The sequence below is a fragment of the Mixophyes fleayi genome, chromosome 12 (assembly GCF_038048845.1).
Source record: "Mixophyes fleayi isolate aMixFle1 chromosome 12, aMixFle1.hap1, whole genome shotgun sequence".
Taxonomy (NCBI): domain Eukaryota; kingdom Metazoa; phylum Chordata; class Amphibia; order Anura; family Limnodynastidae; genus Mixophyes; species Mixophyes fleayi.
Genome location: NC_134413.1, coordinates 12,725,946 through 12,752,651, shown reverse-complemented (window position 1 = coordinate 12,752,651; position 26,706 = coordinate 12,725,946). Strand labels below are relative to the sequence as shown.

The 26,706-nt window shown below is 42.0% G+C and overlaps 1 protein-coding gene across 2 annotated transcripts in view; it reads right to left on the bottom strand.

The window, feature by feature from the left end:
* SYNE3 (spectrin repeat containing nuclear envelope family member 3) overlaps window positions 1–26,706 on the bottom strand; it is a 62,067-nt gene that overhangs the window by 20,822 nt on the left and 14,539 nt on the right. For both annotated transcript variants that reach the window (XM_075192731.1, XM_075192732.1), the window contains exons 2-13: window positions 17,536–17,693; window positions 15,184–15,356; window positions 14,355–14,664; window positions 12,223–12,381; window positions 9,683–10,027; window positions 8,048–8,184; window positions 7,334–7,511; window positions 5,989–6,171; window positions 5,117–5,260; window positions 3,895–4,029; window positions 1,436–1,585; window positions 1,125–1,297 (exon numbers count right to left, since the gene is read on the bottom strand). In XM_075192731.1, coding sequence (XP_075048832.1) covers window positions 1,125–1,297; window positions 1,436–1,585; window positions 3,895–4,029; window positions 5,117–5,260; window positions 5,989–6,171; window positions 7,334–7,511; window positions 8,048–8,184; window positions 9,683–10,027; window positions 12,223–12,381; window positions 14,355–14,664; window positions 15,184–15,356; window positions 17,536–17,679 — 2,231 coding nt within the window. In that variant the 5' untranslated portion in view covers window positions 17,680–17,693. The remainder of the gene's footprint in view (window positions 1–1,124; window positions 1,298–1,435; window positions 1,586–3,894; window positions 4,030–5,116; window positions 5,261–5,988; window positions 6,172–7,333; window positions 7,512–8,047; window positions 8,185–9,682; window positions 10,028–12,222; window positions 12,382–14,354; window positions 14,665–15,183; window positions 15,357–17,535; window positions 17,694–26,706) is intronic.

Genomic DNA, 26,706 nt, shown 5'->3' with positions numbered 1-26,706 from the left:
GTACAGCAGGCATTAGACCTGTTCAATATATCACGTCAGGACCGCTTGTATTTCATCAAGCTTTATTTAATCCCTGCCACATCAGTAGAAATGGGAAAGTTGAAGAAGTTCACTTTACCGGGCAGTTCACCCGATCCACACCGCACATTGAGTGGGTATGCAGGGCTATGTGATTGGCACATGAAGCGCTACAGATGGGCACATAGTACTATACAGGGGCATATTAGGCAATATGATGGCATGACATCTTCCTCTCTCATCGCTCCACATCTGCTGCACCACTTTATAAATCCCTACACTGGCTCCCTGTGTCCTCCAAAATCAAATTTAAATTACTCACCCTTACCTACAAAGCTCTCAACAACACCCCTGCATACATCTCAAATCTCATCTCAAAATACTCTCCCTCCTGCCCTCTTAGATCTACCTCTCACTCCCGCCTACAAGACTTCTCCTGTGCTGCTCCCCACTTATGGAATTCCCTACCACGCTCAGACTTTCCCACAGCCTTCAAATCTTTAGATGCTCTTTGAAAACCCATCTCTTTTTAGAGGTGACCTTATCCTCGATAACACTACTCACACTAATACACCCTCACAACTGTCCCAGTCTCCACTCTGAGCCACACTCTCTCCTCTTGTTTCAGCTGTGCCCTCTACCACTTAGAATGTAAGCTCTCTAATGAGCAGGGTCCTCCATACCCTTTGTTTTCATGTCTGCATTTATATCGTCTACCTTCTATGTCCCTGTTTTATGTATGTCCTGTTTTCCCTACTGGCGCCTTAAAATCTACGATAATAATAATAATGTACATATTTATTTAAAGACATACAGTGTTATGGTAGCAAACAAGGTTAAAAGGGGATATATGTTGCCATAGGGTGGTAAGTAAGGGTTCACTGGGACAGGCGAAGGGTCACTTGGATCTGATATGTACACAGTATTTCTTTTTCCATACATTAAATATTACATTTAATTAAAAATAAAAAATATTTTTACATCATGCTCTTAGATGCTATCATGCTGGAATCAGATATCTTTTACGGCCATCACACCGCACCGAAAAAAAATGAAATCTGGCGCAATCCGACGCTGAAGTTTTCCGCAGAAAGACGCGGCCTCACCTGGACAATCGTTCGTAGAGCCGTTGTAAAGAGTCCCAGGACTCAATGAGTTGTGTTATCTCAGTGTGGACGGCAGCTGCTCCCTCTGGGGAGGACGTTTCGATCACCTTCTGACCCAGAGCCTCCGCCTGTTGGCGCTGTATGTCCTTTTCTGAGTTTTCAGCCAGCAGTACCTGTAAAGAGACCAGAGGGTGAGGCTCAATGGAGGGCTGGCAAAGTGGCCTCTACCACCTATAACGGCCAGACAGAAACTAGTCTTGGGCCCTCTCTGGCTTATAATCCACCCCACAGAAAATCCACATAACCGTTACCTCTATATCCCAGTCCTCCCATTCCATGCTGCCGTCTTGGTATCCTGCCAAGGTCCCTCTGGTAACCATGATCCAGTGCTGGAGATCTCGTAGGGTATCGGTGAATATCCTGTGGTTATTAATATTATCTGTACTTCTCCTAATGTTATTCTGTAGGAATACACAGAGACTTTATTAACATTTTCATTGTACACACAGCTTCCAGCACATAAACTATTTTCTGCAAACAAATACTGAAAAACAACTTATTTTTTGGCTAACAGGGTACTGTCAGGTGGGCAGTTATTATGTGAAGCCAAATTAACTTGGCATTTAATTCCTGCGCGTTAATAACTATATTAATTCCTAGTTCCTGTACTTAATCCTGTTTAAGTACCCAAGCAGTATGTGTACCTCTGCAATACTCGTTCTGTCCAGGAAAGCGATAACAGATGAATATCATTAAAAAATACTTTTTATTCTTTTTTTCAATGTTTAAAGGTTTTTAATTTTTAAAGTATTTTTTTCACCTTTTTTTATTTAAATAGCGGAACTGAAAGCCCAAATCTAGGCTTTCAATTCAACTGCACATGCACAAATCTACAGAGATCGATAAGTTAACCGTTACTGCAGACATTTTCTTAATAAACTGGGAATTTTACAAGTCACTCTTATCGCCGCATCTGATAAATAGGCCAACAAATCCTTTGGTCGTCCAGGGAAGTGTATTTTTATTTAAAACTGTATATTGAAAACGCTGCTGCATATATTTCACCACAAGATGGTGATATAACAAAGAACATGAGAAATGTGACTCACTAATACAATTTCACTTTATAGTTTTCAAGATGTGTTTGTCTGTCTGACGACCTTACTGATCTCAATCTTCATCTCTTGCTGATCTTTGTGTATCCTGTACATTTGTGTGATTATGTTAGTAAGGTCAGGCCTGCGTGAGACAGGGGCAGTGACATGATGTGAGAAGGGGAATGGAGACAGCAGGAAGCCACAGACTGAGAGTTATATAGTGGAAGGAGCAGGGTCACCCAGCAGCACAGAGTATATCAGGAGATGAGTGATGTGTTAGTAAGGACAGGGCTGCATGTGACAAGGGCAGTAAAATGATGTGAGGAGAGGAATGGAGGCAGCAGGAAGCCACAGACTGAGAGTTATATAGTGGAAGGAGCAGGGTCGGCCAGCAGCACAGATTATATCAGGAGATGAGTGATGTGTTAGTGAGGACAGGGCTGCATGTGACAGGGGCAGTGACATGATGTGAGGAGGGGAATGGAAGCAGCAGGAAGCCACAGACTGAGAGTTATATAGTGGAAGGAGCAGGGTCCCCCAGCAGCACAGAGTATATCAGGAGATGAGTGATGTGTTAGTAAGGTCAGGCCTGCGTGAGACAGGGACAGTGACATGATGTGAGGAGGGGAATGGAGGCAGCAGGAAGCCACAGACTGAGAGACAACGGAAGGAACAGGGTCCTCCAACGGCACAGAGTAGTGATGTGAGGTTCCTGTCACACTGATGCAGGAAGATTGTGGTGTGAAACACATCTCTATATGTCAGTTCATACATCTGTCTGTTTTGTTACATTGCAAACTGATGTAAGAGACAATATATGGGTTTACCAATCCACTCAAAGGTGAAAAGAAATAACTTGAAAATATTTAAATGCTGTATAAATGAAATATAAATGTAATTAGTGTTGTCTATTTAGTTGTCCTAAGGGTCCCTCTCTTTAGTAATTTGTCTATTGTGGGAACAAGACATTTAAAGAATGAAAATAAAAATGATAGAGGGTTTATCTGGGGAAGGAGTCTAGTCTCAAACTAAACATCTTAATAGACAGTGATAGCAACGCTGATACCTGCAGATTATAGAGACAGACTAACCAAGATACAAAAAGTGCTGAATATCTTTACAAGTCACACAGTACAGGGCAGCTGTTCTTCCCTCTATGTAAAAGTTCAAGTGTATTTGTTTTGACAATGAAAATAAATTGTATCCGATGTTTAAAAACAAAAAAATGATAATATTATTATTGTTTTATTAATTCCCAATAATATCCCACAATCTTCTACAACCAGCATAAATAAACTTCTAAGAACTGTATTTACTGGCACATACATTGACATCAGTGAGTGCCCGCGGTTCGGAGGATGATAGCTGACCCGAAATAACCAAACCCCTTAGTACTAGACTGAATTAGACTCATAATAAACAATCTTGGCGTATAAGGAGATATAGGGTTTAATTGCAAAAAAAGTCCAAAAATAGGCAGATCAAAGCTAAATGCTGATTGCTTGTTATATATTTTCCCTTTGTTAGTAAATAGCCACCAACAGATATTTATTTGTTTTAGTGATAATAAGACCTATTCCTGGGCTGAGGTGCTAAGAGGATAATGTATGAAGTCTGCCATTGGCTCCAGTGTTCAGTGCTCACATAAGCAGGTGACTCAATATATAGATTACCTCAAGAGACCTCTGTAGCATGAGGTAATCAGACGTCAGCTGGGTGGCTCTGTGAGCGTGGGTCGGGTTTGACTCATTCACAGAATTCAGCGCTTTGATAGGCGAGTTGAGTTTCGTTAGGTCCTCCAGCAATATCTGTAACACAAACACAGTTGAGCACCGGCCCTGACAGGGTGATAAATCATGGGATCAGTCAGTTCACCAGCTCATCCAGTCAGGTGGATCAGATGACTAAGCTCTGCTCCGTTTAGCCTGAGACGAGATATCGCTGATCACTCTGGTGAATGAGGAGCAGACACACACATGAACGGGGATATTCCTGGCTCTAACGCAACCAGTAGTGACATAATAATAAAAAAAAAATTCTCAATAAAAATAATTATTAATAATTTTAATAAAAAAAAATATTAATCATTTTTTTAACGTATGCGCTGGCCCACTTTTATTTGACCCCGTCAGCGGTGATCGCTGCTGCTTTCCGTCACCGATGTACTGCTCAATACGCTGACAGCTGGAGGAGGCCTGTATGTGTTTTGATGGTCTACGAACTTTATTATATAATATTATTTTTCAATCAATCATTCAACCTTTGTACGTTCACCGATAACACGTAGTATTTGCTGCACTTTCCATATAAAACCTGGTCAGAACGGCTCACCTATTGCCTCATTCAGGGTGGGAAGGAAGCGTAACTTGCAATAGAAAAAGCTGCGCGTAGGTGTATGCGTATGTACCGCTAATAACAAGTGGCTCGCTATCTCGGATGTTCATCATCATCATCATCATCATCCGCTACTTACACCTACCCCTGACCACCTCTCAAGCAAAACCAATTTTTCAGCCAAATCTGCCTCTCAGTATGAATCCATACGCAGCTGCTCTAACACGCCCCTTACTGTACATTCCCTACGTTAGATCACCCCGTCCCTCCACCGTCACCTCTCTTCAGGCGTAACGGGTCATAAGTGGCAATAACAAAATCACAGGTCTGAATAGCCGCAATTGCGTATGTTTATTTTCTGAGCACGCGCAGTGCGACAAAAACCGCCAAGTTACGCTACGCAAACGGGCACACGTCACTCTGAATCGGGCCCATAGTGTATAACGTCCCCGGCTAATCTTCAACCAGTATTCTGCGTAGTGTCATTATGCAGCCAATAATGTATGAAACCCTTACTCTGATGGAGGACACTGCTTCTGGTTATCAGGTAAAGCAACCGACCTGCAGACGTTGAACTTGAGCTTCTTTTTGATTGATGTCCGACTGCAGCTCACTGTCCTTGGCTGCTTTAACTCTGATTGCCGACAGCTGTTTGTGTAACACCTTGAACGCCGAATCGAACTCTTCCCGTTGCGCCGCCAAACTCTGAAAACGTGGGAGGAATCATATTTATTGTAAACATAAAGACTACTGACTATTTGTAAGGACCCTGAACCCCTCCTAAATCTGCTAACCGAAGCTGCGATACCAGCAGCCATATTGCACTTCGACAGAGGAGCGCAATTCTTTGTACAATCCAAGCAATGGAATAAAAACTTCCCATACATAAACGTGTCACGTGTAATAAACCCAGTCCCTGGCTCATGATTTGTTTAAGCCATAAATGCATAGATAAAATGGCCCAGGGGGACAGAATGCAAGTTTACGGTAATCAATAAACGCAAGCCCAGTTGTTTTGCAATCTGTAAAATTTCTTCATTTAGGGTGGGCATACAGCTATCCGCAACCCTCAGAGACCAGAAAAACACTGGTCTCTAGTTCTTGAGGTATTAGGGGACATTTATGGAAACTGTTCTACAGGGAACTTGCCAACAGCAACCAATCAGATTCTTAGTTTAATTTTCCTAGTAGTTTTTAGAAAATGAAAGCAAAGATCTGATTGGTTGCTATAGGCAACAACCCAGTTCTTCACAACTACCTGCAGGACAGTCTCCCACAGGTATTTCCAACCAGTCGGGAGCTGTCAGCTCTATGTTTCAGTTTTTAAGCATGTTAATTGCTCCAGTGAGCATGAAGATGGCTACAACAAAATGGCTGCCTCCATTGTATGTAGACGTTGGGTCTGAAGAGAAGTGATAGCTGTTGAGAGTTACCTGTAAGTTGTGCCTTCTCTGCAGAAGATCTTGGTGCAGGGCGGCTCTTTCCTTCTTGGCTGCGGAGATATCGCTCAGGAGAGCCTTGGTTTTGTCATCACCGAGGACACTGTGCATCCGCTCCTTCTTCTTCTCTAGTGCTGCCAGATTGCCTTTAATAACGCTGCTCTCCTCCAGTAGCCTCTGGATAACAGAAACATCACGTGAGCGGCTTACAGTCAACACAAGTCTAAGGGCTAGATTTACTAAACGGCGGGTTTGAAAAAGTGGAGATGTTGCCTATAGCAACCAATCAGATTCTAGCTGTCATTTTGTAGAATGTACTGAATAAATGAAAGCTAGAATATCATTGGTTGCTATAGGCAACATCTCCACTTTTTCAAACCCCTAACAGTTTAGTAAATATACCTCTAACAGTTATAACACAGATCCGCCCCCAACACTTATTCCAAAAAGAGACATCACTGAGGAAACATCTTCACAATGGTACTTGGATGTCATCAACATTATCCAGATTTCTTAATTTACTAATAACAGAGTCTGTTCTTCTTAACCCTTTCAGTGCTAGGGATCTGTGCCACTTGTCCTGCACCTATATCTCAAAAGTGCTAAGGGCGAGTCCCAATTGTCCTTAGCAAACAGAGGCTTCAAATAAGTAAAAATTAAACTTATGAGACACCCCCCTCGCCAATGCAAGATGAAGTCACTGAGCGCGTCAGACCTTTGCACTACAGAAATACTGGAAGGGTCAGGAGATAAGGGCAGGGCACTAAAAGTGCCCAGTCTCTGATACAGAATGAGGCGGATATTTAGTTTTGAATATTTTCGCACATCTCTAGAAGTTATCAATGCTCGCACCCATGTACTGTCATACATCTGAATGGGGAATTCCAGGGAAATGAGAACCAACAACAAAGATATTTGCCTGAAAAAGGCCCAACTTAGCAGAAGAGGATCCCAGCACTGAACTGCTGTAATCTGAAGGTTAGAAGAGCTTTGTACTTTGTTTTATTTTAGTGAACTCCACCCAATTACATTTTTAGCATTGGGTACAGTTGTGACCCAGTTATACCTACAACAGTAGCTGCGGATTCCTGGCAAGTTTTATTGCAGTGAATAAGGAAGAAAAGGCGACGTGACAGCCCACGCTCACTGCTAAAATGCCAGCTGAGATTTCCAGCTCATAAGTAGATAGGTTAGAAACAAATTTAATATATGCTTATTTTCCTCCCAGAAGGCAGCTTATAACACAATATTTTGCAATTCTTCTTATCATTTGAAGAATATGAATTTAAAAATAAAAATGTAAAAATAAAATGTGTGGCTTCCACTTTTACCGTCTGACCTCAATATTGCATATGGCGTCTTGGTTCATGTCGTCATCGTTTACGGGAACCGCCGTGGAGTCCAGGACGCTCTCGGCTATGGGCTTCCAGTAGAGGAATTCCCGGAGTGGGTTCTGGAACAGCTGCCTCAGCTCAGACTCTGTCTCGGTGCTCAGCTTAAAAGCTTTACTTTTTGCCCTGCGATAAACGTTTCATAAAAATGAAAACAACTATGAGTTTAAAAAAGAGAATTCCATAAGAAAATCAAAATTCTATTGCATTTATTAACGTGACCGGCAGCAAATGAAATATCAGCCACAGACTTCAATGGAACGGACACAAAGAAGAACGAGATTCTAGAATTTAGAGGAAATACGATAGACTCACGGGTGGATTTACCAAAAGTTCATCGAAAGTCAAGGAGTTGACCACAGCAACCAATCAGATTCTAGCTATCATATTCTAGAATGCACTAGATAAATGAGAGCTAGAATCTGATTGGTTGCTATGGGAAAAACCTCCACTTTTCCTTTTTAGAATGTTTAATATATCTAACCCCATGTGTTTAAAAGCAGGTTCTTTTTATTGGCTCTGTATGTACCAGTTATTATGTTAACGCCTATATTCTGGAGCTTCTCAGATGCAATATTCACGGACCGGCTGAGCAAATTACCAGCCACTGTTACAAGGTCATTACTAGAGGACAACGGGCAGGATATGATCGGTGTAACCACCTTTGGTAGTCACGCATCGCCGCGATGACCTCATCAGACAGAGGCTGGACATCCTTGGAGAATTTGAAGAGATCCTTCAGCTGGACTTTCACCCGTTCTGCTTTGGTCTCTTCCGCAGCCAAGGCTGACTTGGTGGCCTTAACAAAAAGTAATGGGTTTTATTATTACAATATTATATTGTCTCTGCTTTGCCCTCCCTTTAAACTGTAAGCTCTCACGAGTAGCTATCTTTCTACCCGATGCTTGATGTCTGCACCTCCTTCGTCTACCTCGAATGTACTTGTTGGGCCTGAGTCATTAAGGAAAGTAAGGCAAAAAAAAGGAGTAAATATTCTCCGGGACAAACCATTTTACAATGCAAGGGGTGCAACTTAGTTTATTGTTTTGCACATAAGATAAATACTGTCTGTTTTTTAATGCAGCACACAAATACATGATAGCTTAATTATTATACTGAAATTTAAAGCTGATCTAGGACATGCCCCAACTATAAATCTGTCCTCGCATTTTAAATTTACCTCCCCCCTCCAATGCAACATGGTTTTGCCCAGGTGCAAAGTTACTCCCTTTTTTATGCTTTGCTCTCCTTAATGACTCAGGCCAGTTATGCTCAACTTGTACATGAGTGATTTTTATGCTTAATTTGCACTTGTATATTTGCTACTTAGAATTGCACTTATTTGATACATGGAATTTGTACTTGTATGATTGGTTATTATGTTTAATTTGCATTTGTTTGATTTGTAGGCTGTCCGGCGCTGCAAAATTTGTGGCGCATTACAAATAAACAACGATGATGAACATGAGATTATATTAATACACATGTAACATAAATATATGTAAAATATCCTATAAAATATAGCTTTATATCCGGAGAGTAGTGATGTCCCTTGTGTCACATGACCCACTGTGAAAGTGTTCCGTGATGGAATGTAGAACTTACGGAAAACACATACAAGAATCTTGTTTTGTTTCAAACTGAGCATTCTATGTAATAATGGACCCTTTACTATAAAATAAAAAAAAGATAATAAAAATCACAACAAAGATAAGGTTCATGGATAAAACCACTTGTCACGAAACTCCTAGATGGCTTTTACTATCCTTATATTTTTATGGTTGTTCTCTCACTGGCTGCATAAGACAGAATACTGTAATTGTTGTTTTATTTTAGGGTCTATACTCTCTGCATAATAGTAATAAGGGCAAATATAATAGTCCCTGAGAACGACAATGACTGTCGAGAGAAAATAAGATATTACACGGCAAACTTGCAAAGCAGCCCCAACAAGATATTGTCCGATTGAGCAGAAAGTGTCCCTCTAACAACAAGCAAAAATCATTATCAGAGAGGGAAATTATATTGTAAGTTTCAATGAGGCACGGACTGAAGTGTCTAAATAAAAATTCTCTGACGCGCTATATGTTGGCGCTATATACAAAAAGGATAAGAACTTGAGATACGAAAGGGATTGTCAATTTTGTTGTCTACACTACGTCTATGTCTTCACTCGTTCCCAAAGGACAAATCTAGTTCTATGTATCACTAATCACCACCCAGGGATTACTCGGTAACTACATCAATCCCAAGAGCCAAAGACACCTCCACAAATTGAAAAAACTAATAAAACTCACATTCAATGTTTTCCAAAGGGCTAGTAACTCGTCTTCACTCTTCACCCGCTCCCCACCCTGTAGGCTCTCCTCCAGCCTCTGTATGGCTTTCCTAAACTCAACGATGTTGGCCTGCAGTTGCCGGGCAAGGAGGAGAAAGGCATTCTCCGAGTTGTACGTCTTCAGTAGACCCTCTTCTTCTTCATTGTTCATGAGTTTTAGTTCGGCCAGAGTCCTGCGCAGTTCTTCCAACTCCTTATAGATTTTCTCCGTCCCGAGAGGAGACGTGTTCTTAATCACCTCCGCCGACTTAACCTCCAGGACCTCTAACTGTTTTTCCCCACATTCCACGTCGTTACCGATCTCCTGCAACACCAGAGAAGAGGACAATAAACCAACATGTCTATGCTCCGACAATAAGACGTATGTTGTATGCATCCTTTAAAGATAAACGACGCTGTGTTGGGTGTGAAATGGTCCAAAGAAAATGTAGCAGGTCACTAACTATAGATTGGCTCATCAGCTAACGCTGGTGACTGAAGCGGGGTTCTGGTAGCGTAGAAGGCCACGGCCACCACCAACTTGAGAGGACTCACTAGTGTCAGACCGTAAGTAACATAAGTACTATCACTTTAGGACCACTGTTTACAGAAGCGGGACTAGCGAGCTGTGGGCCCCAGTGGAGGGATGTGGGGAGGAAGGAACCGGGGCCCACAGCTCGCTAGTTCCGACCCTCTGCATCTGCCATGCAGCGGGCCCCATTACTGCTATGGGCCCCGCGCATCCCACCTGCTGCACCAATGATAGTTCCGCCACTGACTGTTTATGTAAATGTTTACATTCATTCCTAAAATACACCTCAGTAGACCCTCATGTATGTCTTGAATCAGGCCAGGACAACATGTGGCTCCCCAGGTGTTGTGAAACTACAAGTCCCATGATGCTCTGCCAGCCAAGAGCTGCAGCGTATGCTGGGACTTGGTAGTTTCAAAACACCCGGAGAGCCACAGGTTGGCCAGGCCTGCTGCCGTAAATAAATCCCTCCCACAGTTAACATCTGCCGGATCTGCTAAAGCCGGCGTTTATCCATATAATCAGGGGCAAAATGTCATAAAACATTACCTGCGCTGTAGGAGGGGCGGAACTAGCTCAGTAGCAGAGGGTGTAGCTTCTACAGAACTTGCACCTGGGGATGGAATGACTGATTCAACATCAATAGGGCTGCAAAATTCCTGTGGCTTACTGTAGCTCCCTCTAGTGACTGCTATCATAGCAAGCCAAAAGAAGCCTGTGATTGGTTTACAGTGAATGTTGTTTCCTATTGGTTACCATAACACCCATAAACTGATCAGAAGAGGGAGCTTCAGTAAGCTGGAAGTGAGAAGTTGACTGCCTTAATATAAACTATGCCCTTGCACTGCTGTGATACAGTTTTGCATTTTTACACTCCACCACACATGGGGTATATCTTTTACTATAGCTACCCTATAACCATTGTTCCTTCAAAGCTATGCGCATCAGAGAAGAGCGTGTTAAAAACAGAACTTGTTATGAAAAATACATTGTGCTAGGTTGCACTGAACAGCAAACTCCTATTACTCTTAATGCAGTCGTTCAGGGTAGAATTTATATTACATTAAGCTTTTACATTTAATCTCCATATTGCTAAGGTGAAAAGAACATGATATAACAAGGTTATCATAACAAATATAAAGGCACCGGAATACGATTGTTTTTTCTCAAGGTGACTGAACGTATATCCATTTATAAGCTTGCACCATCAAGTTCACGTTTTATACTAATAATTTAGTGATTATTCCATTGTTTAAAATTTGTCTTCACAAATACATACTGATTAACTTTGATTATCTTATACCAAGAGAGGAATTATCCCCAATCTTTGCACATCTGCGGTTCTTTAGGGAACTCTGTGTCTGCCAATAATTCCGTACAGAAACTCTGTTATTTACATCACTGCAGATAAAGGTTTGTGTCTCTTTAATGCAGAATAAGAGGCAGTGACAGGATCAGAATCAGGGAAGCTCAGGAATGCTCTTCAACACCTTTCAGTATAAAGGGTGTGTGCCGTGTTTACACAAATACACGCATCACAGCCTCCCTGTCTTCCCTGGACTCAGGACTAGGTGTGGAAAGAAGTGTGTCACACTTATACTATGCACCTGTCACAGATAATCACATAATACAATGTACCTTGTTATGTAAATAACTTCCACTGGCATCAATAAAACAACGCCCCCTAGTGTTCATATGGCAGAATACTTCCTTAACTTCATGGGGAAATATATTTTGATTGAGCATCCTTCAGATACAGGGTATACCCTTTAGTTTAAAGTGCAATTGCCACTGATATGCAGTGGAAGCAGCTAAGTTGTAAAAAATGCATGAAATACAGCCTAGCAATTCAATGGGAACCAGTAGCATGGCTAACAATATTGTCACAGATATTGTTTTAATCAAAAATATGGTTCCCTCCATTGTGGTGACAAACCCACCTTAAATTCAATCGCTTTTCAGCTCTAATCGATCAGCATTGTACATACCCGCAACATGTTGAGTCTGTTCTCTGTAGAATCGGAGGCTGTACCCACGCAGCATTTAAGTTTTTCGATCACACTGTTCAGCCAAGATTTGAAATGATGGACATCCTTCTCGTAGGCCTCGTGATCCCTCCAGATCTTCTCCAGACGTGCCACCCTCTCCTACAACCAGCAAACCTCAGGGTCAGTAAAGGGAAACAAACGGAGCGAAACGCGTTATCTTATGGATCGTGGCTGACGTTCCAGTAACATGGACACACACTGAAGGATGTAAATCGTAGATATGGGATATTGTTCCCTACTGTAAATGATATAGATATTAGAAGTTACAGATAAATTTATAATGTGCTCCCTACTGTAAGTTAGCTGGATAGCAGAAGTCACTGAGGAATAGGCGATGGCATTAGAAATGAAGAACTCACACAAATACCTTCTGCATTTATAAGTTAACTATTTCAAATAGATTATTTTACAACAGTGCATCTAGTTTTCTGAAGGAGTGAAGAAACGAGATTACGTTTCGCGGAGCGAATGGCCTGACTGTGCCCAATCCCTTCCATTGGCTACGCTGCAAAAACTGCCATCTTGTTCTTGAAGCACATAAGCCTGGCGCAAACCAAGTTGCAGATTTTGTGCTTTGCCTCAGCCGTTTTGCACTTTGTAAATGACCTCATAAATGTTCACCGAGGTGCAGACTAGCCAGAGCCAGACCACTGTCTCTGGCCACAGCTCACGTCACGAGAACGGTGTACACCTATGTATTCCCCTAGAACAATCCAGGAAAAATGATTGCTTGAGAAGCTGGAACCTCCTTTTATAAGGCTATAGACATGTGACATTTGCTGCTGCTTGCTGATTGGCTAATTGACATTCCATGCTCTGTGATTGGCCTGGTTCTTCGGTAGGCGCAAATGACTATGTGAATTCTGGGCAATTCTAGACAGATTCAAATTGCTGAAATTCAAGCGAATTTTAGGACCTGTCGCATCGATGCTCCAGTGCCTAAGAAATCGTCACAGTAGATGTGGATGCTGTGCTAGATTGAGTATCACCATAAAGTCTTTATCAGGAAAGGAATCATGTTCCTAGGTACCGTGTAATATAGCCTGCGGCACTGTACAGAACCGTGGGACAATGAACATGTGCTTACCATTGATACGCTAAACTGAATACAAACAGACATGAGACTGTGCAAACACCCGAGACAGGTGTTTGGGCGGAGGCCAGAACAAAGCCATTCGCTGCCATGGATTTATCTGGTTGTAATTATGTCCTCCGGCGACGGGGAGGAATGGATAAGATGCAGGTGAGTGGCTGGGAATTTGGCTCACATAACATACGACTGAGATGGTGATAATATTTACTCTGGGTCCACTTGATCTCTTTGTACAGCCTGGTGTATCTATCATAGAATTACACAATAAGATCGCACAATATAATACAATGATCTCAACTTCCAAAGTACCGTTAACTTCACATTAAAAGTGCAATAGATCGGAGCAGCCGAACCCTCATCAGAATTGCAGCATGAATTAGCAGACTACAAGTTTGGTCTAATTTATATCGTACCTTTACTGTATAACTATACTGGGCAAAATGCTATTGTTGGCTCTATAACATACAGAGCCATAAAAGTGTATACTACCTTGTATGGTAAACTAGAATTGTTAGTACAAGGTGAAATTTCCCCTTTGGGATATTAAAATACAATTTCCATTATTTGTCTATAGATAACGTAATGTCCGACATTCATGCAGACAGTGGGTTTAATTATTAACAAAAACAACCAATCAGCAATTAACTTTGATCTAATGCAAGACAAAGGAAGCTAATTTCTGATTGGTTGCTAGAGGTTGCTGCAATTTGTTTGTAAGTACAATGTGTTCTAGACCAGACCTGGCCAACCTGTGGCTCTCCAGGTGTTGTAGAACTACAAGTCCCAGCATGCTTTGCCAGTAGATAAGCAGCTGATTACTGGCAGGGATTGCTGGGACTTGCAGCTTTGGAACACCTGGAGAGTCACAGATTGGCTAGGCCTGCTCTAGACTAAACTACGATAGGATGCGATTGGCTGCAATACATTTGTGGCCTTGTCAGTGATGTCTTAGATAGGCTTTGATTTCACCAATACAGACCTTGGTTTTCTTCTTAATCTGCTTGTACTCCGCCAGCATGGCGCTCTGGACGCTCTCGTCGACGCTGGGGTCCCCGATCCGGTTGTACAAGGATGCGGCCTCCTCCAGGAGTCTGTCCAGCAGCCGGGACTGGTTGTTGACGTCTCTCAGCAGGACTAGAGCCTGCTCGTGCTGCCAGCATTTCTCCTTCAGTCCCAGCTGCAGCTCCACGTCCGGCTCCAACGTCAGGGTGAGCTTGTGGACCCACAAAGTGAACTCATCTCGGGCTTTCAGGTACTCGTTCCAGTGCAGCCAGACCCACTCAATACGACTGGGGGGAACGACACAGATACAGCGTCCTGTTACCACCCGCTTCAATTTATATTCAGCATTAAATCACAGTGTTTCTGCATTCAGCAATAGAGTAAATGCTGGTAGTATACAAATAACTGACATCACTTGTAAGTACATTTCATGGGTCAGAGTTCTGTTAGGAAGAGCCGGCACACCGTCAGTAACATAGGTCACAGCCTGCCAAATTCTGGCTTAGAGCATCAAAGAGTTGGTCTGGGTGCAGGCAACCAGGCGCGGGCTGGCAAATTTCAGCCCGGGGGGCGCACAGGCGGCCACAGCACATGACTCGCGTGTCATGTGATGCGGCCGCCTGTGCGCTGACACGGCCGCATCGCGTGTCTTGTGATGCGGCCGCCGGCAATATTAAAGTTATATTGCATCCACGGGGAAGGGGGGGTGGTGGCCGGCCCAAACAGCTGTCAGACTGAGCGGCCCGGGGGGCCAATGCCCCCCTGCCCCCAGGCCCAGCCCGCCCCTGCAGGCAGCGCTCTCTTACCTGTGACAGTGGGTCATGTACGTAGTGGTTTCCTCAAACATGGTCTTGATCTTGCCCTGCTTAACTAGAATCTCGTGCTTCTCGTCCTCGCTGCTCTCACTCAGCAGAGTCTTGGCTTTCATCAGGACCATATCAACCAGCAGTTTCCCATCAGGCTCCAGAGAGCAGATTTTCTGCACAGAAATTACAAAGCACCTTATTACACCAACAATGCACCAATGTTTCATTCTCAAATCAGGCAACACATGTGTCTGACTTTAACATATGGGGGTAGATTTATCAAACCGTCTAAAAAGGAAAAGTGGAGGTGTTGCCCATAGCAACCAATTAAATTCTAGCTATCCTTTATCTAGTACATACAATATGATATCTAGAATCTGACTGGTTGCTATGGGCGACACCTCCACTTTTCCTTCTTGGAAGGTTTAATAAATCTACCACATAGAGTTTTGTCACCAGTTTAACTATTTGGCAGAAAAACAAAAACACAAGATGTATCACACAATGCACTATCGGGCTTGCCGGCCCTTTAAAATCATTAAGATTCTAAAGATGATTCTAGATTCTAAAGGATTCTAGACAAGATTCTAAAACTGATACTAACGATTATACTGTGATAAAATGTATTCAGTACAGAAAATAGTAGCATCTACCTCACATTGTATTACTGTTGTTTCAGGTGGCACGAAAATTGTACACACCTCTTTTCAGCTCCTTACTGATGGGTGGAATTGATGGGTGAAATACCTACTTGTTTTTTAAAGCTAGTCAGGAAACATAATGATGGTCGGCAACGCTTGTTATTTGCAAACAGAAACAGCTGAAGCTATAGACTCTATGTAAATTATGCAGAGTGAATATGGTTACATGTGACAAAGGTCACTTGCACAGAGGCGGTGAACAGATAGTCATAGTTTACTTCCAGTTTGACAGTTTATGTATATTTTGCTATATGTCATATACGAAGTAGAGAAAGTTCATTGACCATTCAGACAATGGAGGCACAGTGTCTGGGATACAGCACAAAGCCACTGATCCGCCTCATACTATGACATTAGTTTAATGAATAGAGCTGATCCTGCAGCCTTGGACATAGAATGTGAGGAATGTTACAGCAGACCTCAGTCATGTGTCCGAGACTCCTACAACTGTTCCACAAATCACCCTAGAAAAGGTCTCAATGTCACAAGTGTGATCATGAGAGGAACTAGTAGGTTAATTCATTCACAACTCCAAGCACCTCTAGCAAATTAGGCCCATACGAAATATCCCCCCCCCCCCTTCAAATGTAATGCCTTGTTTTATTCTCTTGGAACGAGAGACAGCAAAAGCCCAAAGAGGAGGGGTTACATAGGAAACAAGGGTTTTCTTGGGAAATTCATCCAAAAAATTAAAACTCAGTTTTGGGTGGAGTACAATAAATTTTACAAAAACACTGAAAATTAATTTTCTGTGGTCCAGCCCCCCTCCCACATTTTGTGGGTCCACCAATGCCCATAGCAATCCACCAATTCTCTCCTCAGTCCTGTTTTGTCAGTCCTTATTGCTAACAGTCAGTCCTGTTGTCAAAGCCCCTCCTCCAAGATGTTCACGTGAATGGGAAGATCACGTAGGAGGGGCTAGACAACACACTGCCTGTTTTAAAAAATAATGGAGGAGAGCATTAGTGGATTGTTACAGATATTGGGGGACCTGCTGAATTGGGGACAATCCCGTACCCCAGGTAAGTAGTATTTTTATATAACTACACAGTAAAACTACATTTAGTTTGGAGTAGAGTTCTCCTTTAATTTATGTATTGTTAAAAAAGTGATTTATAGCTAGGCATTTAGGAAAATTATTGAATGGCTTTCAGGGGAAATTTATCTACTAAAGGAGAAGCCCAAAAAGACGATATACGGAATTAAGCTCCACCCACTATTTCAGAGACCATCATTGCACCTCCCATCCAGCAAAATCTGATATACTGTAATATTGTAAATTTTGGGTAAGTTAATATATAATAAAGAAGCAATGACAATTTCTGAAATAGTTCTGCAAATATTGTTTGCATAATACACAAGTGATTCTAACATATTTATAAAACTCCTAGAAATAATATTTGTATGAACGGTGAGTTGTGATGTCATCAAGCTGCGAGATTCCGGCGGGTTTGAAAAGTGGAGATGTTGCCAATAGCAACCAATCAGATTCTAGCTGTCATTTTGTAGAATGTACTAAATAAATGATAACTAGAATCTGATTGGTTGCTATAGGCAACATCTCCACTTTTTCAAACATGCCGGAATCTCGCAGCTTGATACATTAACCCTCAAGTCTTTTCGATGTGACATTTATTTTGCACGGACTCACCTCTGTCTCTCTAAGTCTGGTCTCCAGAGCGGATCTGGGCCCCTGAGTATTGTCGTTAACTTTCAGCCTCTCGTGAATCGATTTCATCCAGGCTTCTGCCTTCTCCAAACAGGTTTCAAAATCATCTTGGGGTAGCTGAGTCATTGCATGGGGTTTAGCTGTGAGGTACAGAGAGACCGATATAATCCGGAGACGCATTAAATAATATCACTGTACATCTGAAAGCCTGGAGCAACATGTACACTCAGTCTAAAACAACCTGGGGCGAGATTCACTAAACTGTGGGTTTGAAAAAGTGGAGATGTTGCCTATAGCAACCAATCAGATTCTAGCTGTCATTTTGTAGAATGTACTAAATAAATGAGAACTAGAATCTGATTGGTTGCTATAGGCAACATCTCCACTTTTTCAAACCCGCAGTTTAGTAAATATACCCCCTATTGTCTTTTCCTGTATTGTTCTAAAATGTACTGTTATTTAATATTCCTACAAAAATATTATTATTATTATTATCATGAACATCTACGTATATAGCGCCAGCATAATCTACAGCGCTTTAGAATTGGCAAGAAACTTATTAATAAAACAAGACTGAGTCAAACAAACAAATAAAGAGGTACGAAGACCCTGCTGGATCCTGCTATAGATAAAGATATGCTTATAATACAGAGATGTTGGCATGTGATACACAGCAACCTACAGGTAGGATAACTGGCTTCTGACCGAATCAACCTTAATAATACGCTGCTGTGGTCAGCTAGAAATAACTTATTGCATACATTTATTTCAATTAGCGGCCAAGAATTGATTTTCGCATTGTTTTAACGTCTCGATTTCGAGGTAGTATGCCATTTTGGAGGCATCTTGTTTCTGTAACATTTTTGAGGAAATCCCATATTAATTAAGCTATTGGTCTGAGAGTGACTCCTTAGCCTGAATGCAAAGCAGGGGGTCATTATTCTTCGTATTCTGTGTGTTAGAAAGATAGGGAAACTATCTGAATAATGAAACAGCAAGTAATTTGGGAGATCACAGATTGATGTAAATTGCGTTAAGTTTAAATAGCGTTAAATCCAAGTTTAGAGAATATATTGCATCCTGCCGCTAAACACTGAGGGCCTGATTCATCTTCGAATGGAACAAGTCCATTTGATTGCTGTATCCTGCGTTCCTACTATAGAGGTAAATAATTTTACATATTGAAACTTTATTATGAATGTGAGCTGCTGCGTTAATTACCCTGTTTTAATTAAAGTTCTAGGAATCACTAAAAAAAATGGATTTCTTTGTCCCCAACTTTCTAATCTCTGCAGGAATGATTTTTTTAGCAATTTCTATCAATTTTTTAAAAAATTGATGTAGTGATAGTTTGGCAGTTCATATTAAAATTCATAAATGGATATCTTCAATGCGCCCAATAATTTTCCATAGGGTTAATAGCACATCTGTCCAAGCGGCATTGAAATGAATGGGCCCTTTGAAACAAATCATTATGAGCATACCTCACAACATTTATCAAGGCAAAGCGGGATAACATAAGCCCCACCCACCCATACACACCCACTTTCCAGCCACACACGCCCACTTCTGACAAAGCTCTGCCCACTAGCGCAAATCTGGATTGTCCCTCTGAAATTGGAGGTATGGGAGGTATGTAATATGAGAATCAATATTTTCCTTACATGGGGGGCCCTTCTTCTACTCAGAAGTTTGTTTTCAGGTTCCAGCTCTAATGCATATTTGCCTAACCTCCCGGAATGTCCGGGAGACTCACAAATATTAATTCATACTGGCCCACTCATTGCATTGTCCTTTTAGAGTAATGTACCCCTGGCCTGGACAATATATAGATTTATGTATTTCTTGGAAACGGGTGAACGTGAAAATGTGGCTAAATGAGGTTAAATATTTGTTCCTCATCCTAGGCTGTGGCACTGAATTCACCAAACCATTCTGCGCGGGAGATTTCTGAACTTAAACGACAACACCAGTTATGTAACGGAAAACGTTTGCTGAAAATGTAAACTCAGGGTAAGCTGAGACTTCATAATTATCCATCAGAGATTCTCTGACAAACACTGACTTTCTGGAGCGTAAGCCGGGAATTGCCAGGAATATATTCCACAAAGCTGCTCCATACGCTACCCTGTTAAATTGGCTACTGATCATTTCTATAATTCTGAGCAGAGTATTTCCCTGCAGAGCCCCATAGAACATCTCTGCCAGGACATCGTCCCTCTGCCAGCTCCCTGTGCTGTCTGCATTTTCCAGAAGTGTGTTCAAGTTTATAACCCCTAACAAATTCTGTGCCCCTCACTGGGGCATGGGAGGATAGGTCGCGCCCTTGAACTGGTACGCTCAAAAACGTCCTTCCAGTTACTAAGCTCAATGCCAAGGACTTGTATTTGTCTGATAATAACCTCAATTTTTCCATCTTGATGCTATTAATGTTTTTGTGGGTAAGCTGAGAATGTCTTGTTAAGTTGGATGAAATATTCTACTTGAAATGTGCAATATATAAAATATTTTTCCTCCAAAGCCATATAATTACACTGACTGCAGCGGACACAGTTCACCATCTGCTTTTGTTGATCGCAAACCCAGAGCCTGGATAAGACTTCATGGGGCCCTAGGTAAGATGCTGGTTGGGCACACTGTTACACTCTCCACTTGTCAACCCCCCCCCCACATAAAAACAGGGGATCGGGGCCCCTCAGCGTACAATGGGCCCTAGACGGAAGCCTCAATTCACTAATGGATGATAAATCAGGTACCACAACCGAGTAAGCGTCCAGAAACGAAACGACAAGGGTGCTACGTTATTGTTTACATGATTAACTGATCAGAGAAATTGTTAAAAATAAATACATAAATCATACATATCCTTAGTTCATAGTCGCCTACTCTCCCGGAATGTCCGGGAGACTCCCAAATTCCTGGGAGTCCTCTCGGGAGAGCAGGCCAACCTCCTGGTTACTGTCCGCTTCTTTGGTTAAGTGGCGGGGGGCGGGGCTTAGGGCACTATTTACGCGTCATCGCGGCCCCATCCCCATAGGGTTAAAATTGTGATGTTAATCTAGGGGGACCACAATGATGCTAATCGCTGAGCCCCGCCCCACACGCCCACCTCCCCCCGATCTTCGGCGTCACAAGCCTGGCTTTGACTATCAAGATGACATCCACTACGGAGTGTACAAATCTTACGCCACCTGACGGAAAGTCGTGTTTTTTGCTATTATGTGCTGGGTGCAGGACCATCATCAGCTATTTATATAGCGCCACTAATTCCACAGCGCTGTACAGAGAACTCATTCACATCAGTCCCTGCCCCATTGGGGCTTACAGTCTAAATTCCCTAACATACATACACACAGACAGACTAGGGTCAATTTGATAGCAGCCAATTAACCTACCAGTATGTTTTTGGAGTGTGGGAGGAAACCAGAGCACCCAGAGAAAACCCACGCAAACATGGAGAGACCATACAAACTCCTCACAGATAAGGCCATGGTTGGGAATTGAACTCATGACCCCAGTGCAGTGAGGCAGAAGTGCTGACCACTAGGCCACCGTGCTGCCCAAACAAGGTTTCATTTTACTGTACAGGAAATGTAAATGAGCAGAAAGGGGTGGAGCCTGTATATAATTGAAGACGTGCCCCTGAATCTCTAGGACGCTGCAGGTCCTAAAGAATCCACCACTGAAGTTTCCAAAAAAAAAAAAAACACTCTGTCTCAATGCACAATACACAAAAATTTCACACCTAAAGGAAAGCAAACTCCATTGTCCCCTTTCTATTGTTGATGCACTGCGCCAAGTTTTAAGGTGACCATATATGCTGTGATTTGGTTAAAGGTGGCACAGTTTGCAGCAAATAAGATGTGTACACACAAAAAAGACAAATGATCTAATAAGAGCCAATAGATGTGCAATAAGGCAGACAGGAGAAGCGGTTGGATGATGACCACATCTGTCCGTGTATTTGGTCATTGTCCGATTGCGCTAATGCAGCTTATAGTGAGCAAAGGTCCTTCAGTAAGTAAGAATTAAGACAGACACGTTTCTTTCCATCACTAAGTCAACAACAGGTCGCTAAAAGCCTAGACATCCTGTTTCCGCCACAACACGAACAACCCCCTCCTCTATATTCTGGTTCTACTGTCACCTTTATGGAAATTTTACTTTGTGAAGCAAAATATCTGTTTGAAAAAAAATGCTGCTAAGCAGTAAATATTTGTATGTATCAGGAAATTTAAAGACGGGAGAAAAGATGTTATTATAAGCGCAGTGAACCTTGTCCACCATGATGTTGTTTCAATAGCCACTGATCTTACTTGCGTCATCGGTAAACCAGTACTCCTGTCTCCATGAATTAGAATTGTCTGACTGAACTGCATATCAGTGACAAGCTATATACCTATCTTTATAGCTGTTTGTTCTAGAAATACATTCCATGCATTCCCTTAGAATATCAGAATGCACTGGATTGTAATGAATGGTAAAATGTCTTTAAGAGACACATATGACCTTGATTTGCACAGATTCAATAATGCCCTCTAGGCTAAGCCTGTCCTTAAACTGCACTTCTGTTAAAAGTTAAGGTCAATAGGGTATAACCTCACGTTACATTATAGACAGCATAAGCCACACCCACCATCTTTAGGACAGTGTCCTTATAAGATCTGGAATAGGGCACAAAGTTAAACTTTCAGTCGATGAGCTCCTGTGAAATTACTGCCCCTCTCCTTGTGCATGAATCCTCCAATCCCCACTGAGCATTTCCACTGAGCAAGTCTGCAAGCCTGTCACTCACACCCTGTTAGTACAGATAGAATAGTAACTCCCTTATAACTTTGCAATCTGCTGCAAAGGGATTCCTGTAAACAAGATGGACTAATGGGGACTGAGTTAGGTGTACATTTTGCCAGGGTGCAGACTGTGTAGCCAAGCAAATCATGCTACACTGCAAGGTAATATAGTGACTTTAAAGCAGTGGCCGTAAAGGTCATCTATTTACCTCCCAACTGTCCTGATTTCAGAGGGACAGTCCTGATTTTCAGACCTTGAATGGGGTGGAGCCTACAGGGGTGGGTTGGGCTTCAGAGAAAGGAGTGGCTGGTCAGAAAGGGGGCGTGATAAGCGTGGGAGCTGTGCGAAACGGGGGTGGGACTTATTTTATCCCGTTCTTGCCTGGATAAATGTTGACAGGTATTAACTTAATATAAAATTTGGTTAATAACTAACATTGCAATTAGGTACAAATTTGGATTAAAACATCAATAACAGCAATTATTTTTTATCTGTATACTGCTAGATTGGTTGCTATCATTTAGTGCAAAATATTCAACTAAATGCTAGTTAGAAAAAAAAACAAAAAACAACCTTATAATGGAAGGGTTAATCACATATAAACATCGATTTTATATGTTGCGATTAGCTTAAGGAAAATATTTCTTTAAAATATTAGAATGTACAGAATTGCGATGAATTGTCTGGACGATACACATATAACTGTTTCACACAGACCCAAGATTTTGTTGATAGTTTGCAAAAGTTCATTATTTTCAAAATATATATTGTTTTGACTTCTGTTACCTTGTACAGCATAATGTTTACGTGCTCACTAAATTAATTGTAAATGCTGATGATAAACTGCATTATTTACCCTGTAATACATCTGTGCATGTAAATTCAACTATTTTTTTAGGCTATAAAAATAGTTTAAATGGTTTATACTGGAGATCTATCTGAATGCAGGGGGACTCTGTGTATAGTTAGACATTCCTCGTTGGGTGTATCCAGAAAACTGCTGAAAAATTCAAAATAAATGACACTAGCAGAGTGGAGGGAGGACCTGACATTTGGGAACGTGCTGCTTGCAGAGATAGAGGGAATTTCCTCTGAGCCGTTCTTCCTGTGACTCACATTTGCCCCAAATACCAGCGGTTTCCTGTTTAGTCACAAACATTAAAACCGTTATAATTACATCTGGGTTTTATTAAAATGAACAGGGTGGGTAGCTCTTGTTATATCCAGTACAGCACATTTTTGAAAATAATTGCAATAAAAATACTACTCAGCATTGCTACATTATTATATGCAAAAGAGGAGAAACAGTCTGAATGTATAAGTGCAATGTTAAATTATATGAGAACACAAAACTTTGCTTCACTCAGGACCTGATTTAGATCATACTTGCCAACTCTCCCTGAATGTCAGGGAGACTCCCTGAAATAGGGGTGATCTCCCTCACTCCCTGAAGAGTCTGGCATTCTCCCTGATGCTGAGCCAGTACAAGACGTGATTGGCTGCGCCATCTGTGGCATGATGACACAGTTCAGAAATTGTGTCCTATGTCCATGTATTGATGCCTATGGAGGTGGCCATTTTCATGGAGACCAAGATTTAATCAAAGACTGACAGGTAAGACAACATGACTTCAGTAATGGAGACAGAAATGTAAAAAGCACTTCAGTCTCTAGAGATTCATTAGCTGCTTTTCTTTAATGCATGGTTGCCTTCTCTCCCGGAATGTCCGGCAGACTCCCGCATTTCTGGGAGACCTCCCGGTTCTCGACCCCACAATAGATGTGGCGAGGGCGGGGCTTAATGATGCAAATATTGCGTTATCGTAGCCCCACTCCCTGTTGTAATTGTGACAATTGTTTTGGGGCGGGCCAAAATGATGCAATTTGTCATGCCCCGCCCCTGCACACCCACCTCCCCCGGATCTCCCTGAAGCCAACGAGGAAAAGTTGGCAAGTATGATTTAGATTCGGATGGTAAGGCCATTTGCACCCTATAAAAATGTGCTTTGATGCACTGCGCATGCGACAAAACTTGAGCCCAAACTTCGAGTTACATGTAAATTGCACTTGTGGCCTCTTGCACCCGGAGAGGACAAACTAGATGGTTTACATGCATGCGTAGTACTGTAAGGATGTCTACACGCAAGTTACACACGCCCCTTAGATATGTGTCTTATTTTCAGTTTCAATTGTCTTTAGATATATCTTTTGCACATCCATAAACTTTGATACAGGTTTAGAGGTTGATGGTGACCTACCCTACGTTGTATGGTTAAATAAATAAATAAATACATTTTAAAAGTGCATGCCCCGCCCCCTGAAATATTTAACCAACCAGAGTGCTAGACAGCCAGCATGGAGCTCCCCTCCCCCCCCCCCCAAAAAAAAAAAAGAAACGGCCCCAGGCTCGGACAAGCTGGGGGTCTCTATAACAATAGTAACAGAAATATCTCCGGACCATTGGAGTGGCAAATAAGCCCCACCACTGGTACCAACTATTATGACACTACAAGTCCCAGCAAGCACTGGCAACCATTGACTGTGTCAATAGCTGTTTAGCCAATTAAAAGCTAGAGCGTTACACCATTTGTGATTGGCTGAGCAGCTATTGAAACTCCCGGTCACCTGAGGACAATGTCGTTTTGCAGTGGGGCTCTAGAAGTAGCCGTTATCACCGCGTAATTGGGTTTTTTATTTTTTTCCCATTGGACTATGTCTGGAAAGCTTATTATTTTTAATAAAGTGGTAAAAGAGTCCCTTTGGGTGTCTTTCTTTGAATAAAACATTTATTCATGAATAATAACATGAATTTCAACTCTTTGTGTGCATCTTTATTTTTTTTCCAATTTCAGCTCCTACATGCACTTACCATCAAAGGCTTGATCATAATAGTGTCATAATATCTAGGATGACAGGGAGACCCAAGGGTTTCCTGTTACAGTAGGACCAGACCTTGTCTGGTACCAGTTACCACTTTTGCTTGTGGACTGCACCTTGGTTGTCCCTCTGCTTAACTGGGAACCAGCCTGGGCTGTCTAGCACAGGGGCTGGGTAAAGACTTTTGGTGGTTTGGGGAGAGCCCGAACACTGTTTTTAAAAATGATTTATTTAGTTTTTAGCACTGCAAAGATACGGCAGTCATCATTATGTTGACGACTGATATATTTTTGCTCCGGGTGCATATATATACGCTGTACCTCCCAACATGTCTGTGCCCACCAGCGGGACAGGGGGCGTGGTCACTGCAAAAGGGGGTGTGGTCACGCCACAACGGATATGAATAAATCCCAACACTGCTAGCTGAGGTTGGAAGAACAGACCATTAGCAAGACTGAGAACCAGGGCCTATAGAATGGTTTTATCAAACCCCCTCCCCTCACTGTTCTGTTTACCTCTGCAGAGCATCCAAAATGTCTACTTTTATCAATAAATGGAAATATGTAGAAACAGAATATTCTATAATCTGAGCTATATTTGCTATACAGAGAATCTAGGCACATGCATAACACTGCATCGAAATCCCTTTATGTCCCGGTAATTTACTTCGGTGGAAATCGTTTTAACGCTGCCGAGAATTCCAATAACGTTAATACCTACGAACACTTAACCTGAGGGGTCCACACATTGCTGCTTTAAATTAACATAGATATAAGTCACGGTGACGTCACACTGGAGTGCCGGAGAGCTGTGTCTTCGGCATCACTACCTGTCACGATGCCATCGGACATCTGGACCTTCGCTTTGCAGCTAAGTCTGTTTTCATTACATTCGTTTTTGTAGCCAATTGGATATTCTTTTGTAGGTATTAACATTGTCGGAATTCTCGGCAGCGTTAAACCGTACCCAACCCTACTTTACTTCCTACCTGATCTTTTACAACCTCTCAAGTTCCCTACAGTATTGGTGACTTGCTGTTGGATAGAGGGGTGTGAGCAGAATTACTCATTTATGGAGTATTCACTCACACAAAAGCTAAAAACAGACTTGAGCACAATATATTCTCCCCCTACTTTTTGTTTTTTAAAAAAAGAAAGATAATATAAAAAAGGGAATATTACCTATTAATTAAAATGCGTCTGATAAACAAATGTTGAGATGTCAAAAAGAAAGAAAGACGCATTCTAGAACTTCTAGGAACGAGCAATAATCAGATTGACAACTTGCTGCATAGCCTAGCAACATTACTAATCCCACTTCAAACCCCAAGACTCCCCTTCCTTAATTACCCCCTCTCAAAAGTATAGGTTACCAGGGTTATGACTTGTTGTACAACCAGTGGAACAGGTAGTGATAAAGGTCCCAACGATCCAGAATTTGGGAACAGTGAACAGCACTTGTCTCAGACAGCTGCGGGGTTAGAAGG